This window comes from Amaranthus tricolor, chromosome 15 (assembly GCF_026212465.1).
Source record: "Amaranthus tricolor cultivar Red isolate AtriRed21 chromosome 15, ASM2621246v1, whole genome shotgun sequence".
Taxonomy (NCBI): domain Eukaryota; kingdom Viridiplantae; phylum Streptophyta; class Magnoliopsida; order Caryophyllales; family Amaranthaceae; genus Amaranthus; species Amaranthus tricolor.
Genome location: NC_080061.1, coordinates 24,290,378 through 24,309,196, shown reverse-complemented (window position 1 = coordinate 24,309,196; position 18,819 = coordinate 24,290,378). Strand labels below are relative to the sequence as shown.

The following is an 18,819-nucleotide window of genomic DNA, read 5'->3' as shown; positions in this document are numbered from 1 at the left end:
TAACCCTAAACCCTAAACCCTAAACCCTAAACCCTAAACCCTTCATCGTTCATTCTTCATTGATCGTTGATCCTTGTTCATTCTTCATCGTTCATTCTTTATTGATCATTGATCCTTATTCATTCATCATCGTTCATTGATCATTGATCCTTGTTCATTCTTCATCATTCATTCTTCAATTATCATTGATCCTTGTTCATTCTTCATCGTTCATTCGTCATTGACCATTAATCCTTGTTCATTCTTCATCGTTCATTCTTCATTGATCATTGATCCTTGTTCATTCTTCATCGTTCATTCGTCATTGATCATTGATCCTTCTTCATTCTTCATCGTTCATTCTTCATTGATCATTGATCCTTGTTCATTCTTCATCGTTCATTCTTCATTGATCATTGATCCTTGTTCATTCTTCATCGTTCATTCGTCATTGACCATTAATCCTTGTTCATTCTTCATCGTTCATTCTTCATTGATCATTGATCCTTGTTCATTCTTCATGGTTCATTCTTCATTGATTATTGATCCTTGTTCATTCTTCATCTTTCATTCTTTATTGATCATTGATCCTTGTTCATTCTTCATTGATCATTGATCCTTGTTCATTCTTCATCGTTCATTCGTCATTAATCATTGATCCTTGTTCATTCTTCATCGTTCATTCGTCATTGAACATTAATCCTTGTTCATTCTTCATCGTTCATTCTTCATTGATCATTGATCCTTGTTCATTCTTCATCGTTCATTCTTCATTCTTCATTGATCATTGATCCTTGTTCATTCTTCATCATTCATTCGTCATTGACCATTAATCCTTGTTCATTCTTCATCGTTCATTCTTCATTGATCATTGATCCTTGTTCATTCTTCATCGTTCATTCTTCATTGATCATTGATCCTTGTTAATTCTTTATCGTTCATTCGTCATTGACCATTAATCCTTGTTCATTCTTCATCGTTCATTCTTCATTGAGCATTGATCCTTGTTCATTCTTCATCGTTCATTCGTCATTGATCATTGATCCTTGTTCATTCTTCATCGTTCATTCGTCATTGACCATTAATCCTTGTTCATTCTTCATCGTTCATTCTTCATTGATCATTGATCCTTGTTCATTCTTCATCGTTCATTCGCCATTGATCATTGATGCTTGTTCATTCTTCATCGTTCATTCGTCATTGACCATCAATCCTTGTTCATTCTTCATCGTTCATTCGTCATTGACAATCAATCCTTGTTCATTCTTAATCGTTCATTCTTCATTGATCATTGATCCTTGTTCATTCTTCATCGTTCATTCGTCATTGATCATTGATCCTTGTTCATTATTCATCGTTCATTCTTCAATTATCATTGATCCTTATTCATTCATCATCGTTCATTCTTCATTGATCATTGATCATTGATCCTTGTTCATTCTTCATCGTTCATTCGTCATTGACCATTAAGCCTTGTTCATTCTTCATCATTCATTCTACATTGATCATTGATCCTTTTTCATTCTTCATCATTTATTCTTCATTGATCTTTGTTCATTCTTCATCGTTCATTCGTCATTGACCATTAATCCTTGTTCATTCTTCATCGTTCATTTTTCATTGATCATTGATCCTTGTTCATTCTTCATCGTTCATTCGTCATTGACCATTAATCCTTGTTCATTCTTCATCGTTGATTCTTCATTGATCATTGATCCTTATTCATTCATCATCGTTCATTCTTCATTGATCATTGATCCTTGTTCATTCTTCATCGTTCATTCTTCAATTATTATTGATCCTTGTTCATTCTTCATCGTTCATTCGTCATTGATCATTGATCCTTATTCAATTTTCATCGTTCATTCTTCATTGATCATTGATCCTTGTTCATTCTTCAATGATCATTGATCCTTGTTCATTCTTCATCGTTCATTCTTCAATTATTGTTGACCCTTGTTCATTCTTCATCGTTCATTCGTCATTGATCATTGATCCTTATTCAATTTTCATCGTTCATTCTTCATTGATCATTGATCCTTGTTCATTCTTCATTGATCAGTGATACTTGTTCATTCTTCATCGTTCATTCGTCATTGACCATTGATCCTTGTTCATTCTTCATCGTTCATTCTTTATTGATCATTGATCCTTATTCATTCATCATCGTTCATTCTTCATTGATCATTGATCCTTGTTCATTCTTCATCGTTCATTCTTCAATTATTATTGATCCTTGTTCATTCTTCATCGTTCATTCGTCATTGATCATTGATCCTTATTCAATTTTCATCGTTCATTCTTCATTGATCATTGATCCTTGTTCATTCTTCAATGATCGTTGATCCTTGTTCATTCTTCATCGTTCATTTGTCATTGACCATTAATCCTTGTTCATTCTTCATCGTTCATTCTTCATTGATCATTGATCCTTGTTCATTCTTCATCGTTTATTCTTCATTGATCATTGATCCTTGTTCATTCTTCATCGTTCATTCGTCATTGATCATTGATCCTTATTCATTCTTCATCGTTCATTCTTCATTGATCATTGATCCTTGTTCATTCTTCATGGTTCATTCTTCATTGATCATTGATCCTTGTTCATTCTTCATCGTTCATTCTTCATTGATCATTGATCCATGTTCATTCTTCATCGTTCATTCTTCATTGATCATTGATCCTTGTTCATTCTTCATCGTTCATTCGTCATTGACCATTGATCCTTTTTCATTCTTCATCGTTCATTATTCATTGATCCTTGATCCTTGTTCATTCTTCATCGTTCATTCTTCATTGATCATTTATCCTTGTTCATTCTTCATCGTTCATTCGTCATTGATCATTGATCCTTATTCATTCTTTATCGTTCATTCTTCATTGATCATTGATCCTTGTTCATTCTTCATCGTTCATTCTTCATTGATCATTGATCCTTGTTCATTGTTCATCATTCATTTTTCATTGATCATTGATCCTTGTTCATTCTTCATCGTTCTTTCGTCATTGACCATTAATCCTTGTTCATTCTTCATCGTTCATTCTTCATTGATCATTGATCCTTATTCATTCTTCTTCGTTCATTCGTCATTGATCATTGATCCTTGTTCATTCTTCATGGTTCATTCTTCATTAATCATTGATCCTTGTTCATTCTTCATTGATCATTGATCCTTGTTCATTCTTCATCGTTCATTCGTCATTGATCATTGATCCTTGTTCATTCTTCATCGTTCATTCGTCATTGACCATTAATCCTTGTTCATTCTTCATCGTTCATTCTTCATTGATCATTGATCCTTGTTCATTCTTCATCGTTCATTCGTCATTGATCATTGAACCTTGTTCATTCTTCATCGTTCATTCGTCATTGATCATTGATCCTTGTTCATTCTTCATCGTTCATTCGTCATTGACCATTAATCCTTGTTCATTCTTCATCGTTCATTCTTCATTGATCATTGATCCTTGTTCATTCTTCATCGTTCATTCGTCATTGATCATTGATCCTTGTTCATTCTTCATCGTTCATTCGTCATTGATCATTGATCCTTATTCATTTTTTATCGTTCATTCTTCATTGATCATTGATCCTTGTTCATTCTTCATCGTTCATTCTTCATTGATCATTGATCCTTGTTCATTCTTCATCGTTCATTCTTCATTGATCATTGATCCTTGTTCATTCTTCATCGTTCATTCGTCATTGACCATTAATCCTTGTTCATTCTTCATCGTTCATTCTTCATTGATCATTGATCCTTGTTCATTCTTCATGGTTCATTCTTCATTGATTATTGATCCTTGTTCATTCTTCATCTTTCATTCTTCATTGATCATTGATCCTTGTTCATTCTTCATTGATCATTGATCCTTGTTCATTCTTCATCGTTCATTCGTCATTGACCATTAATCCTTGTTCATTCTTCATCGTTCATTCTTCATTGATCATTGATCCTTGTTCATTCTTCATCGTTCATTCGTCATTGACCATTGATCCTTTTTCATTCTTCATCGTTCATTCGCCATTGATCATTGATCCTTGTTCATTCTTCATTGATCATTGATCCTTGTTCATTCTTCATCGTTCATTCGTCATTGTCCATTAATCCTTGTTCATTCTTCATCGTTCATTCTTCATTGATCATTGATCCTTGTTCATTCTTCATCGTTCATTCTTCATTGATCATTGATCCTTGTTCATTCTTCATCATTCATTCGTCATTGACCATTAATCCTTGTTCATTCTTCATCATTCATTCTTCAATTATCATTGATCCTTGTTCATTCTTCATCGTTCATTCGTCATTGACCATTAATCCTTGTTCATTCTTCATCGTTCATTCTTCATTGATCATTGATCCTTGTTCATTCTTCATCGTTCATTCGTCATTGATCATTGATCCTTCTTCATTCTTCATCGTTCATTCTTCATTGATCATTGATCCTTGTTCATTCTTCATCGTTCATTCTTCATTGATCATTGATCCTTGTTCATTCTTCATCGTTCATTCGTCATTGACCATTAATCCTTGTTCATTCTTCATCGTTCATTCTTCATTGATCATTGATCCTTGTTCATTCTTCATGGTTCATTCTTCATTGATTATTGATCCTTGTTCATTCTTCATCTTTCATTCTTTATTGATCATTGATCCTTGTTCATTCTTCATTGATCATTGATCCTTGTTCATTCTTCATCGTTCATTCGTCATTAATCATTGATCCTTGTTCATTCTTCATCGTTCATTCGTCATTGAACATTAATCCTTGTTCATTCTTCATCGTTCATTCTTCATTGATCATTGATCCTTGTTCATTCTTCATCGTTCATTCGTCATTGATCATTGATCCTTGTTCATTCTTCATCGTTCATTCGTCATTGATCATTGATCCTTATTCATTTTTTATCGTTCATTCTTCATTGATCATTGATCCTTGTTCATTCTTCATCGTTCAATCTTCATTGATCATTGATCCTTGTTCATTCTTCATCGTTCATTCTTCATTGATCATTGATCCTTGTTCATTCTTCATCGTTCATTCGTCATTGACCATTAATCCTTGTTCATTCTTCATCGTTCATTCTTCATTGATCATTGATCCTTGTTCATTCTTCATGGTTCATTCTTCATTGATTATTGATCCTTGTTCATTCTTCATCTTTCATTCTTCATTGATCATTGATCCTTGTTCATTCTTCATTGATCATTGATCCTTGTTCATTCTTCATCGTTCATTCGTCATTGATCATTGATCCTTGTTCATTCTTCATCGTTCATTCGTCATTGACCATTAATCCTTGTTCATTCTTCATCGTTCATTCTTCATTGATCATTGATCCTTGTTCATTCTTCATCGTTCATTCGTCATTGACCATTGATCCTTTTTCATTCTTCATCGTTCATTCGCCATTGATCATTGATCCTTGTTCATTCTTCATTGATCATTGATCCTTGTTCATTCTTCATCGTTCATTCGTCATTGTCCATTAATCCTTGTTCATTCTTCATCGTTCATTCTTCATTGATCATTGATCCTTGTTCATTCTTCATCGTTCATTCTTCATTGATCATTGATCCTTGTTCATTCTTCATCATTCATTCGTCATTGACCATTAATCCTTGTTCATTCTTCATCGTTCATTCTTCATTGATCATTGATCCTTGTTCATTCTTCATTGATCATTGATCCTTGTTCATTCTTCATCGTTCATTCTTCATTGATCGTTGATCCTTGTTCATTCTTCATCGTTCATTCTTCATTGATCATTGATCCTTGTTCATTCTTCATCGTTCATTCGTCATTGATCATTGATCCTTGTTCATTCTTCATCGTTCATTCGTCATTGATCATTGATCCTTATTCATTTTTTATCGTTCATTCTTCATTGATCATTGATCCTTGTTCATTCTTCATCGTTCATTCTTCATTGATCATTGATCCTTGTTCATTCTTCATCGTTCATTCTTCATTGATCATTGATCCTTGTTCATTCTTCATCGTTCATTCGTCATTGACCATTAATCCTTGTTCATTCTTCATCGTTCATTCTTCATTGATCAATGATCAATGAAGAATGAACGATGAAGAATGAACAAGGATTAATGGACAATGACGAATGAACGATGAAGAATGAACAAGGATCAATGATCAATGAAGAATGAACAAGGATCAATGATCAATGGCGAATGAACGATGAAGAATGAAAAAGGATCAATGGTCAATGACGAATGAACGATGAAGAATGAACAAGGATCAATGATCAATGAAGAATGAACGATGAAGAATGAACAAGGATTAATGGTCAATGACGAATGAACGATGAAGAATGAACAAGGATCAATGATCAATGACGAATGAACGATGAAGAATGAACAAGGATCAATGATCAATGAAGAATGAACAAGGATCAATGATCAATGAAGAATGAAAGATGAAGAATGAACAAGGATCAATAATCAATGAAGAATGAACCATGAAGAATGAACAAGGATCAATGATCAATGAAGAATGAACGATGAAGAATGAACAAGGATTAATGGTCAATGACGAATGAACGATGAAGAATGAACAAGGATCAATGATCAATGAAGAATGAACGATGAAGAATGAACAAGGATCAATGATCAATGAAGATTGAACGATGAAGAATGAACAAGGATCAATGATCAATGAAGAATGAACGATAAAAAATGAATAAGGATCAATGATCAATGACGAATGAACGATGAAGAATGAACAAGGATCAATGATCAATGACGAATGAACGATGAAGAATGAACAAGGATCAATGATCAATGAAGAATGAACGATGAAGAATGAACAAGGATTAATGTTCAATGACGAATGAACGATGAAGAATGAACAAGGATCAATGATTAATGACGAATGAACGATGAAGAATGAACAAGGATCAATGATCAATGAAGAATGAACAAGGATCAATGATCAATAAAGAATGAAAGATGAAGAATGAACAAGGATCAATAATCAATGAAGAATGAACCATGAAGAATGAACAAGGATCAATGATCAATGAAGAATGAACGATGAAGAATGAACAAGGATTAATGGTCAATGACGAATGAACGATGAAGAATGAACAAGGATCAATGATCAATGAAGAATGAACGATGAAGAATGAACAAGGATCAATGATCAATGAAGAATGAACGATGAAGAATGAAGAAGGATCAATGATCAATGACGAATGAACGATGAAGAATGAACAAGGATCAATGATCAATGAAGAATGAACGATGAAGAATGAACAAGGATTAATGGTCAATGACGAATGAACGATGAAGAATGAACAAGGATCAATGATAATTGAAGAATGAATGATGAAGAATGAACAAGGATTAATGGTCAATGACGAATGAATGATGAAGAATGAACAAGGATCAATGATCAATGAAGAATGAACAAGGATCAATGATCAATGGCGAATGAACGATGAAGAATGAAAAAGGATCAATGGTCAATGACGAATGAACGATGAAGAATGAACAAGGATCAATGATCAATGAAGAATGAACGATGAAGAATGAACAAGGATTAATGGTCAATGACGAATGAACGATGAAGAATGAACAAGGATCAATGATCAATGAAGAATGAACAAGGATCAATGATCAATGAAGAATGAAAGATGAAGAATGAACAAGGATCAATAATCAATGAAGAATGAACCATGAAGAATGAACAAGGATCAATGATCAATGAAGAATGAACGATGAAGAATGAACAAGGATTAATGGTCAATGACGAATGAACGATGAAGAATGAACAAGGATCAATGATCAATGAAGAATGAACGATGAAGAATGAACAAGGATCAATGATCAATGAAGAATGAACGATGAAGAATGAACAAGGATCAATGATCAATGAAGAATGAACGATAAAAAATGAATAAGGATCAATGATCAATGACGAATGAACGATGAAGAATGAACAAGGATCAATGATCAATGACGAATGAACGATGAAGAATGAACAAGGATCAATGATCAATGAAGAATGAACGATGAAGAATGAACAAGGATTAATGGTCAATGACGAATGAACGATGAAGAATGAACAAGGATCAATGATCAATGACGAATGAACGATGAAGAATGAACAAGGTTCAATGATCAATGACGAATGAACGATGAAGAATGAACAAGGATCAATGATCAATGAAGAATGAACGATGAAGAATGAACAAGGATTAATGGTCAATGACGAATGAACGATGAAGAATGAACAAGGATCAATGATCAATGACGAATGAACGATGAAGAATGAACAAGGATCAATGATCAATGAAGAATGAACAAGGATCAATGATTAATGAAGAATGAACCATGAAGAATGAACAAGGATCAATGATCAATGACGAATGAACGAAGAAGAATGAATAAGGATCAATGATCAATGAAGAATGAACGATGAAGAATGAACAAGGATTAATGGTCAATGACGAAAGAACGATGAAGAATGAACAAGGATCAATGATCAATGAAAAATGAATGATGAACAATGAACAAGGATCAATGATCAATGAAGAATGAACGATGAAGAATGAACAAGGATCAATGATCAATGAAGAATGAACGATAAAGAATGAATAAGGATCAATGATCAATGACGAATGAACGATGAAGAATGAACAAGGATAAATGATCAATGAAGAATGAACGATGAAGAATGAACAAGGATCAAGGATCAATGAATAATGAACGATGAAGAATGAAAAAGGATCAATGGTCAATGACGAATGAACGATGAAGAATGAACAAGGATCAATGATCAATGAAGAATGAACGATGAAGAATGAACATGGATCAATGATCAATGAAGAATGAACGATGAAGAATGAACAAGGATCAATGATCAATGAAGAATGAACCATGAAGAATGAACAAGGATCAATGATCAATGAAGAATGAACGATGAAGAATGAATAAGGATCAATGATCAATGACGAATGAACGATGAAGAATGAACAAGGATCAATGATCAATGAAGTGATGTATGTGTGCGTGGTGAATGCAATGGAATGGATTGGACACGAAGATATATGGAGGATATTCCAAGACTGAACACAGTGCTTTGTCAAGGGTTGGACTGCCAAGCCCCTTTTCAACGCAACAATGACAAATTCCTTTGATTAATCAAGGGAATGTTCAATGTTCTTGGATAGGTTGAAGTGCAATCTTGAAGACTGATCAAGAGGATGCACAATCAACGGAGGGCAAACTGGCCCAAGTAACCCAATTGCAAAGGCAATTGAAAAAAAATTCAAACACTGAATTTTTTCTGAAATGTTTTCATTAAAATCAACTAACTTGTTTACAATGAATGAGCCATCTATATATAGACATATGGGAAGTGGGAAATACAATGACAAGGCTTATGACACGCCCCCAAACAAGAATAACGGCTAAAAAGTATCACGTGACTAACATGTGCACATTTTAAGGATCAAAAATCAGAAAACAGAATTCTTATTTTGCTGCACTATCCGCTGAACACTCGACCTTCAGCTCCATTTCTTTGGGTCTTCCCGTGATGGATAAGAGGCAATTAAGGTCTTGATGGAAAGATCCAAGTATAGAGATTCCATTTTTATCCTTCATGTCTCCCAAAGTGTGTGGGTTAGCTCGGGACATCCCTTGCAAGGTCACCTGGTCACCAAGTCAGAACACCAGTTCTGATCTCAGCATCGACCTGCTGACTGGAGGACCTTGTGCACGGATTTCAGAGAGCTGTGTGCACTATTAGCATGAATCTTGGACCTTTATGGCTAGGCCTATGTATAGAGATCACGTCCCCATGATTGGTTAGGTCTAAAGCTTCATGGTCAAGGCTTGGTTTGCGGCTGGTTTGCGGCTGTGCTGTTCTGCTACTGTTTTTAGTGTTCTGTGTATGTTGTTGGCTTTCCTTGTTCTTGCCTTTGTATCTATTCTTCCATGATCAATTCACCCCCCTTCCTAGCTGTCTTGGCTCTCATTACATTCAAGATCCATGGGTGAATTACTAAGTGCAGAATCAGAATAACTTGGGAGATGCATGTGCATATGGTTGAACAACACACGTCCATTCTTCCACTTATTGCCAAGCTACCAAGATCTGAACCAATATGGTTCAATCTCCCCTTCTTGGAAAAAGAATTGTCCTCAATTCTTGACCCTCTCCTTGCATGCTTTCTACACATAACCCCAAAAACACCGCAACAACTACTAGTAATATTGATGTGTGCACAAGACAGGAGGCAAATCAGAACCAAACAGCCAAATTCAGAAATCAGTATGAAATGTTTGCTATTGAAAACCCGACCAAACCAACTCCAAGTATGATGAAACTTGGTGACAACACACCTCAAGATGTCTACAAACACCCCAAATTGGAAATACTCAAATACGTGGTCTAGTTTGATCACAATTAAAAAAAATTCCTCCAAACATCCAATCTGAACTGTTTTGTGACCTTTGGTCTAAAACACTTGCGCATCTTTTTTTCCACAACTCCAATGACTACACCACAAGACTGAATAAAAAGTTAGACTCAAAAATACCCAAAATGAAAAAAAGAAACAATGAAAAAGACTCAAAAATGAAAGAGACACAATGAAAATACAGAAGAAAAGTACAAATGAGACTCTACTGTACTTTGAGAAACAACAATGAAATGGGTCAATCAAGAAACCTATGAAACGTAAGAAAAAGTGCACAAATGATGTGGTTTAATGAATATAGGATAGTTATTGATAATTTGGTGAAAGATGAGAGCCAAATAAAAGAATCTTGATAGGTTTTCGAAGACAACTTACCAAGGTACCCGGATTTCATCAGTTTTGGGCAGTCAGTAAAGAAAAATCGCCCTAGTTCTCTGAATTCTTGATTCCTCTGATTGTTCAAACAAAGAATTCGTCTTCACCAATGAATGAGGATGAAATTCAAGCCCTACACGTCCTTGCTCTGATACCAATTGATGTATGTGTGCGTGGTGAATGCAATGGAATGGATTGGACACGAAGATATATGGAGGATATTCCAAGACTGAACACAGTGCTTTGTCAAGGGTTATCATATTGATTTTCTTATGTCATTAGGTAAACATAATTTGAAATCAAAATTGAGGAATCGTTCATGAAATTGCAATTAAGTCAATAGTTAATGGTTCCAATTTCTCATGTTTATCATGAATTTTTACTTTTTTAACTGAAAGTCCATATTTTTTGGTATCGATCGAATCAAAAATAAAAAACAAAAGAAAGATTTTAGTTTTAGGTTTTAGTAAGGGATAGCAAGGAAAAGGGATTCAAAATGCAAGTACAATAAATAAAAAAAAAATTCAGTAATCCATCCCAAATAATATTTTTGTTTATTCTATTTTGTATCGTTTTGGCGGCATGGCCGAGTGGTAAGGCGGAGGACTGCAAATCCTTGTTCCCCAGTTCAAATCCGGGTGTCGCCTGGTTCTAATTAACAAAACAAAAAACTATAAATCCCTTATCGACTATCGACTACTATAACTCATATAACCTAGAACTCGCGGATTATTCTCCAGTCGAAGGGAAAGAGAGGAGGAGGTTTCTTGATACATACTTTATTCTAAGTATACGAGAGTTCTCAAAAGTGAAAGTTCTGTAAATTCTTGTGGATAGAAAGATTTTTACTTTAGTAAATAGTGGAAGGAATACCGTGAGACCCATTCATTCCCTTCCATTTTGGTTACTGACTGGTCAGCGGGGGGGATTAGTAATTGTGGAAAAGAAAGACGAAATAGAGTTTGTATACAAACTCAAAAAAGTCGCTGAGTACTTAAGGTATTAGATTGGTTCATTAAATTAATAGTACAAAATGGATAGTCCAAAAAATTTTGACTCTGTACCATGGATTTCACTATTATTAGTAAACAATAATGGAATAATTCCTTCATATTCATAGAAATAGGGGACATAATTCACATGGATATTGTAAGTCTCGCTTGGGCTGCTTTAATGGTAGTCTTTACGTTTTCTCTTTCACTTGTAGTATGGGGAAGAAGTGGACTCTAGAAATATTCCTTAATTAATTACTCATTGAGTTTTTAGTTGAGGAATAAAACTGTATCATTTGTTTTAGATTTATAGATCGCTCCAGAAAGTGTTTTTCATTTTTAATTAAAGATAATAAAGAAATGTCAATAAAAGAAATATTTAACTAATTCCCATGTTTATATTTCGATTCGAAACGAAATGAAATCTAGATGATAGGAAATAGATTTGATTTTGTTGTGCTTTATCGATTTCTTTCATATCGGGTTTTACGTGTTAAAAATGGATGAGGTTTACTATTTCTTTTTCATTTCAAAAAGATCGAAGAAGTTTCCACACCATAGAACTCTTTCAAGCATCTATCCACTCGTCAATCAATTCAATTACTTTACTTCTTGAGTTGGCAATGATAAAAAAAGATTACTAAGTTGGTTTTTTATTGATCAATGACGAATGGACGATGAAGAATGAACAAGGATCAATAATCAATGAAGAATGAACGATTAAGAATGAACAAGGATTGATTGTCAATGACGAATGAACGATGAAGAATGAACAAGGATTGATGGTCACTGACGAATGAACGATGAAGAATGAACAAGCATCAATGATCAATGGCGAATGAACGATGAAGAATGAACAAGGATCAATGATCAATGAAGAATGAACGATGAAGAATGAACAAGGATTAATGGTCAATGACGAATGAACGATGAAGAATGAACAAGGATCAATGATCAATGACGAATGAACGATGAAGAATGAACAAGGATCAATGCTCAATGAAGAATGAACGATGAAGAATGAACAAGGATTAATGGTCAATGACGAATGAACGATGAAGAATGAACAAGGATCAATGATCAATGAAGAATGTACGATGAAGAATGAACAAGGATCCATGATCAATGAAGAATGAACGATGAAGAATGAACAAGGATTAATGGTCAATGATGAATGAACGATGAAGAATGAACAAGGATCAATGATCAATGAAGAATGAACGATGAAGAATGAACAAGGATCAATGATCAATGAAGAATGAACGATGAAGAATGAACAAGGATTAATGGTCAATGACGAATGAACGATGAAGAATGAACAAGGATCAATGATCAATGAAGAATGAACGATGAAGAATGAACAAGGATCAATGATCAATGAAGAATGAACGATGAAGAATGAACAAGGATTAATGGTCAATGACGAATGAACGATGAAGAATGAACAAGGATCAATGATCAATGAAGAATGAACAAGGATCAATGATCAATGAAGAATGAACGATGAAGAATGAAAAAGGATCAATGGTCAATGACGAATGAACGATGAAGAATGAACAAGGATCAATGATCAATGAAGAATGAACGATGAAGAATGAACAAGGATTAATGGTCAATGACGAATGAACGATGAAGAATGAACAAGGATCAATGATCAATGACGAATGAACGATGAAGAATGAACAAGGATCAATGATCAATGAAGAATGAACAAGGATCAATGATCAATGAACAATGAAAGATGAAGAATGAACAAGGATCAATGATCAATGAAGAATGAACAAGGATCAATGATCAATGAACAATGAAAGATGAAGAATGAACAAGGATCAATAATCAATGAAGAATGAACCATGAAGAATGAACAAGGATCAATGATCAATGAAGAATGAACAAGGATTAATGGTCAATGACGAATGAACGATGAAGAATGAACAAGGATCAATGATCAATGAAGATGGAACGATGAAGAATGAACAAGGATCAATGATCAATAAAGAATGAACGATGAAGAATGAACAAGGATCAATGATCAATGAAGAATGAACGATAAAGAATGAATAAGGATCAATGATCAATGACGAATGAACGATGAAGAATGAACAAGGATTAATGGTCAATGACGAATGAACGATGAAGAATGAACAAGGATCAATGATCAATGAAGAATGAACGATGAAGAATGAACAAGGATTAATGGTCAATGACGAATGAACGATGAAGAATGAACAAAGATCAAAGATCAATGAAGAATGAACGATGAAAAATGAAAAAGGATCAATGATCAATGTAGAATGAATGATGAAGAATGAACAAGGCTTAATGGTCAATGACGAATGAACGATGAAGAATGAACAAGGATCAATGATCAATGATCAATGAAGAATGAACGATGATGAATGAATAAGGATCAATGATAATTGAAGAATGAACGATGAAGAATGAACAAGGATCAATGATCAATGACGAATGAACGATGAAGAATGAACAAGGATCAATGATCAATGAAGAATGAACGATGAAGAATGAACAAGGATCAATGATCAATGAAGAATGAACGATGAAGAATGAACAAGGATCAATGATCAATGAAGAATGAACGATGAAGAATGAACAAGGATCAATGATCAATGAAGAATGAACGATAAAAAATGAATAAGGATCAATGATCAATGACGAATGAACGATGAAGAATGAACAAGGATCAATGATCAATGACGAATGAACGATGAAGAATGAACAAGGATCAATGATCAATGAAGAATGAACGATGAAGAATGAACAAGGATTAATGGTCAATGACGAATGAACGATGAAGAATGAACAAGGATCAATGATCAATGACGAATGAACGATGAAGAATGAACAAGGTTCAATGATCAATGACGAATGAACGATGAAGAATGAACAAGGATCAATGATCAATGAAGAATGAACGATGAAGAATGAACAAGGATTAATGGTCAATGACGAATGAACGATGAAGAATGAACAAGGATCAATGATCAATGACGAATGAACGATGAAGAATGAACAAGGATCAATGATCAATGAAGAATGAACAAGGATCAATGATTAATGAAGAATGAACCATGAAGAATGAACAAGGATCAATGATCAATGACGAATGAACGAAGAAGAATGAATAAGGATCAATGATCAATGAAGAATGAACGATGAAGAATGAACAAGGATTAATGGTCAATGACGAAAGAACGATGAAGAATGAACAAGGATCAATGATCAATGAAAAATGAATGATGAACAATGAACAAGGATCAATGATCAATGAAGAATGAACGATGAAGAATGAACAAGGATCAATGATCAATGAAGAATGAACGATAAAGAATGAATAAGGATCAATGATCAATGACGAATGAACGATGAAGAATGAACAAGGATAAATGATCAATGAAGAATGAACGATGAAGAATGAACAAGGATCAAGGATCAATGAATAATGAACGATGAAGAATGAAAAAGGATCAATGGTCAATGACGAATGAACGATGAAGAATGAACAAGGATCAATGATCAATGAAGAATGAACGATGAAGAATGAACAAGGATCAATGATCAATGAAGAATGAACCATGAAGAATGAACAAGGATCAATGATCAATGAAGAATGAACGATGAAGAATGAATAAGGATCAATGATCAATGACGAATGAACGATGAAGAATGAACAAGGATCAATGATCAATGAAGAATAAACGATGAAGAATGAACAAGGATCAATGATCAATGAAGAATGAACGATGAAGAATGAACAAGGATTAATGGTCAATGACAAATGAACGATGAAGAATGAACAAGGATCAACGATCATTGAAGAATGAACAAGGATCAATGATCAATGAAGAATGAACGATGAAAATTGAATAAGGATCAATGATCAATGACGAATGAACGATGAAGAATGAACAAGGATCAATAATAATTGAAGAATGAACGATGAAGAATGAACAAGGATCAATGATCAATGAAGAATGAACGATGATGAATGAATAAGGATCAATGATCAATAAAGAATGAACGATGAAGAATGAACAAGGATCAATGGTCAATGACGAATGAACGATGAAGAATGAACAAGTATCACTGATCAATGAAGAATGAACAAGGATCAATGATCAATGAAGAATGAACGATGAAAATTGAATAAGGATCAATGATCAATGACGAATGAACGATGAAGAATGAACAAGGGTCAACAATAATTGAAGAATGAACGATGAAGAATGAACAAGGATCAATGATCATTGAAGAATGAACAAGGATCAATGATCAATGAAGAATGAACGATGAAAATTGAATAAGGATCAATGATCAATGACGAATGAACGATGAAGAATGAACAAGGATCAATAATAATTGAAGAATGAACGATGAAGAATGAACAAGGATCAATGATCAATGAAGAATGAACGATGATGAATGAATAAGGATCAATGATCAATGAAGAATCAACGATGAAGAATGAACAAGGATTAATGGTCAATGACGAATGAACGATGAAGAATGAACAAGGATCAATGATCAATGAAAAATGAACGATGAAGAATGAACAAGGATTAATGGTCAATGACGAATGAACGATGAAGAATGAACAAAGATCAATGAAGAATAAATGATGAAGAATGAAAAAGGATCAATGATCAATGTAGAATGAATGATGAAGAATGAACAAGGCTTAAAGGTCAATGACGAATGAACGATGAAGAATGAACAAGGATCAATGATCAATGATCAATGAAGAATGAACGATGATGAATGAATAAGGATCAATGATAATTGAAGAATGAACGATGAATAATGAACAAGGATCAATGATCAATGACGAATGAACGATGAAGAATGAACAAGGATCAATGATCAATGAAGAATGAACGATTAAGAATGAACAAGGATTGATTGTCAATGACGAATGAACGATGAAGAATGAACAAGGATTGATGGTCAATGACGAATGAACGATGAAGAATGAACAAGCATCAATGATCAATGGCGAATGAACGATGAAGAATGAACAAGGATCAATGATCAATGAAGAATGAACGATGAAGAATGAACAAGGATTAATGGTCAATGACGAATGAACGATGAAGAATGAACAAGGATCAATGATCAATGACGAATGAACGATGAAGAATGAACAAGGATCAATGCTCAATGAAGAATGAACGATGAAGAATGAACAAGGATTAATGGTCAATGACGAATGAACGATAAAGAATTAACAAGGATCAATGATCAATGAAGAATGAACGATGAAGAATGAACAAGGATTAATGGTCAATGACGAATGAACGATGAAGAATGAACAAGGATCAATGATAATTGAAGAATGAATGATGAAGAATGAACAAGGATCAATGATCAATGAACGATGATGAATGAATAAGGATCAATGATCAATAAAGAATGAACGATGAAGAATGAACAAGGATCAACGATCAATGAAGAATGAACGATGAAGAATGAACAAGGATCAATGATCAATGAAGAATGAACAAGGATCAATGATCAATGAAGAATGAACGATGAAGAATGAACAAGGATTAATGGTCAATGACGAATGAATGATGAAGAATGAACAAGGATCAATGATCAATGAAGAATGAACGATGAAGAATGAACAAGGATCAATGATCAATGAAGAATGAACGATGAAGAATGAACAAGGATTAATGTTTAATGACGAATGAACGATGAAGAATGAACAAGGATCAATGATTAATGACGAATGAACGATGAAGAATGAACAAGGATCAATGATAAATGAAGAATGAACAAGGATCAATGATCAATGAAGAATGAAAGATGAAGAATGAACAAGGATCAATAATCAATGAAGAATGAACCATGAAGAATGAACAAGGATCAATGATCAATGAAGAATGAACGATGAAGAATGAACAAGGATTAATGGTCAATGACGAATGAACGATGAAGAATGAACAAGGATCAATGATCAATGAAGAATGAACAAGGATCAATGATCAATGAAGAATGAACGATGAAGAATGAAGAAGGATCAATGATCAATGACGAATGAACGATGAAGAATGAACAAGGATCAATGATCAATGAAGAATGAACGATGAAGAATGAACAAGGATTAATGGTCAATGACGAATGAACGATGAAGAATGAACAAGGATCAATGATAATTGAAGAATGAATGATGAAGAATGAACAAGGATCAATGATCAATGAAGAATGAACGATGATGAATGAATAAGGATCAATGATCAATAAAGAATGAACGATGAAGAATGAACAAGGATCAACGATCAATGAAGAATGAACGATGAAGAATGAACAAGGATCAATGATCAATGAAGAATGAACAAGGATCAATGATCAATGAAGAATGAACGATGAAGAATGAAGAAGGATCAATGATCAATGACGAATGAACGATGAAGAATGAACAAGGATCAATGATCAATGAAGAATGAACGATGAAGAATGAACAAGGATTAATGGTCAATGACGAATGAATGATGAAGAATGAACAAGGATCAATGATCAATGAAGAATGAACGATGAAGAATGAACAAGGATCAATGATCAATGAAGAATGAACGATGAAGAATGAACAAGGATTAATGTTTAATGACGAATGAACGATGAAGAATGAACAAGGATCAATGATTAATGACGAATGAACGATGAAGAATGAACAAGGATCAATAATCAATGAAGAATGAACCATGAAGAATGAACAAGGATCAATGATCAATGAAGAATGAACGATGAAGAATGAACAAGGATCAATGATCAATGAAGAATGAACGATGAAGAATGAACAAGGATTAATGTTTAATGACGAATGAACGATGAAGAATGAACAAGGATCAATGATTAATGACGAATGAACGATGAAGAATGAACAAGGATCAATAATCAATGAAGAATGAACCATGAAGAATGAACAAGGATCAATGATCAATGAAGAATGAACGATGAAGAATGAACAAGGATTAATGGTCAATGACGAATGAACGATGAAGA

At 33.9% G+C, this 18,819-nt stretch overlaps 1 protein-coding gene and 1 non-coding gene across 2 annotated transcripts; one reads left to right on the top strand and one right to left on the bottom strand.

Annotated features, from left to right (window-relative positions):
* Positions 1 to 9,476: 9,476 nt before the first annotated feature.
* Positions 9,477 to 10,829, bottom strand: LOC130801148 (uncharacterized). Its single transcript, XM_057664918.1, has 3 exons — positions 10,802 to 10,829; positions 9,955 to 10,359; positions 9,477 to 9,643 (listed from the first exon to the last, which is right to left on the bottom strand). The coding sequence occupies exons 1-3, from the start codon at positions 10,818 to 10,820 to the stop codon at positions 9,477 to 9,479; spliced, it is 591 nt and encodes a 196-aa protein (XP_057520901.1). The 5' UTR covers positions 10,821 to 10,829.
* Positions 10,830 to 11,377: 548 nt separating this feature from the next.
* On the top strand, positions 11,378 to 11,448 carry TRNAC-GCA (transfer RNA cysteine (anticodon GCA)). The gene has a single exon. It is a non-coding gene; the product is annotated as a tRNA-Cys (tRNA).
* The last annotated feature ends 7,371 nt before the right edge of the window (positions 11,449 to 18,819 follow it).

What these genes read in the sequence shown, in the direction of transcription:
- LOC130801148 (XM_057664918.1), bottom strand. An exon ending in CAAGACAGCTAGGAAGGGGG is followed by an intron (nt 9,644 to 9,954) that starts GTGAATTGATCA and finishes TGACCTTGCAAG; the next exon opens with GGATGTCCCGAGCTAACCCA.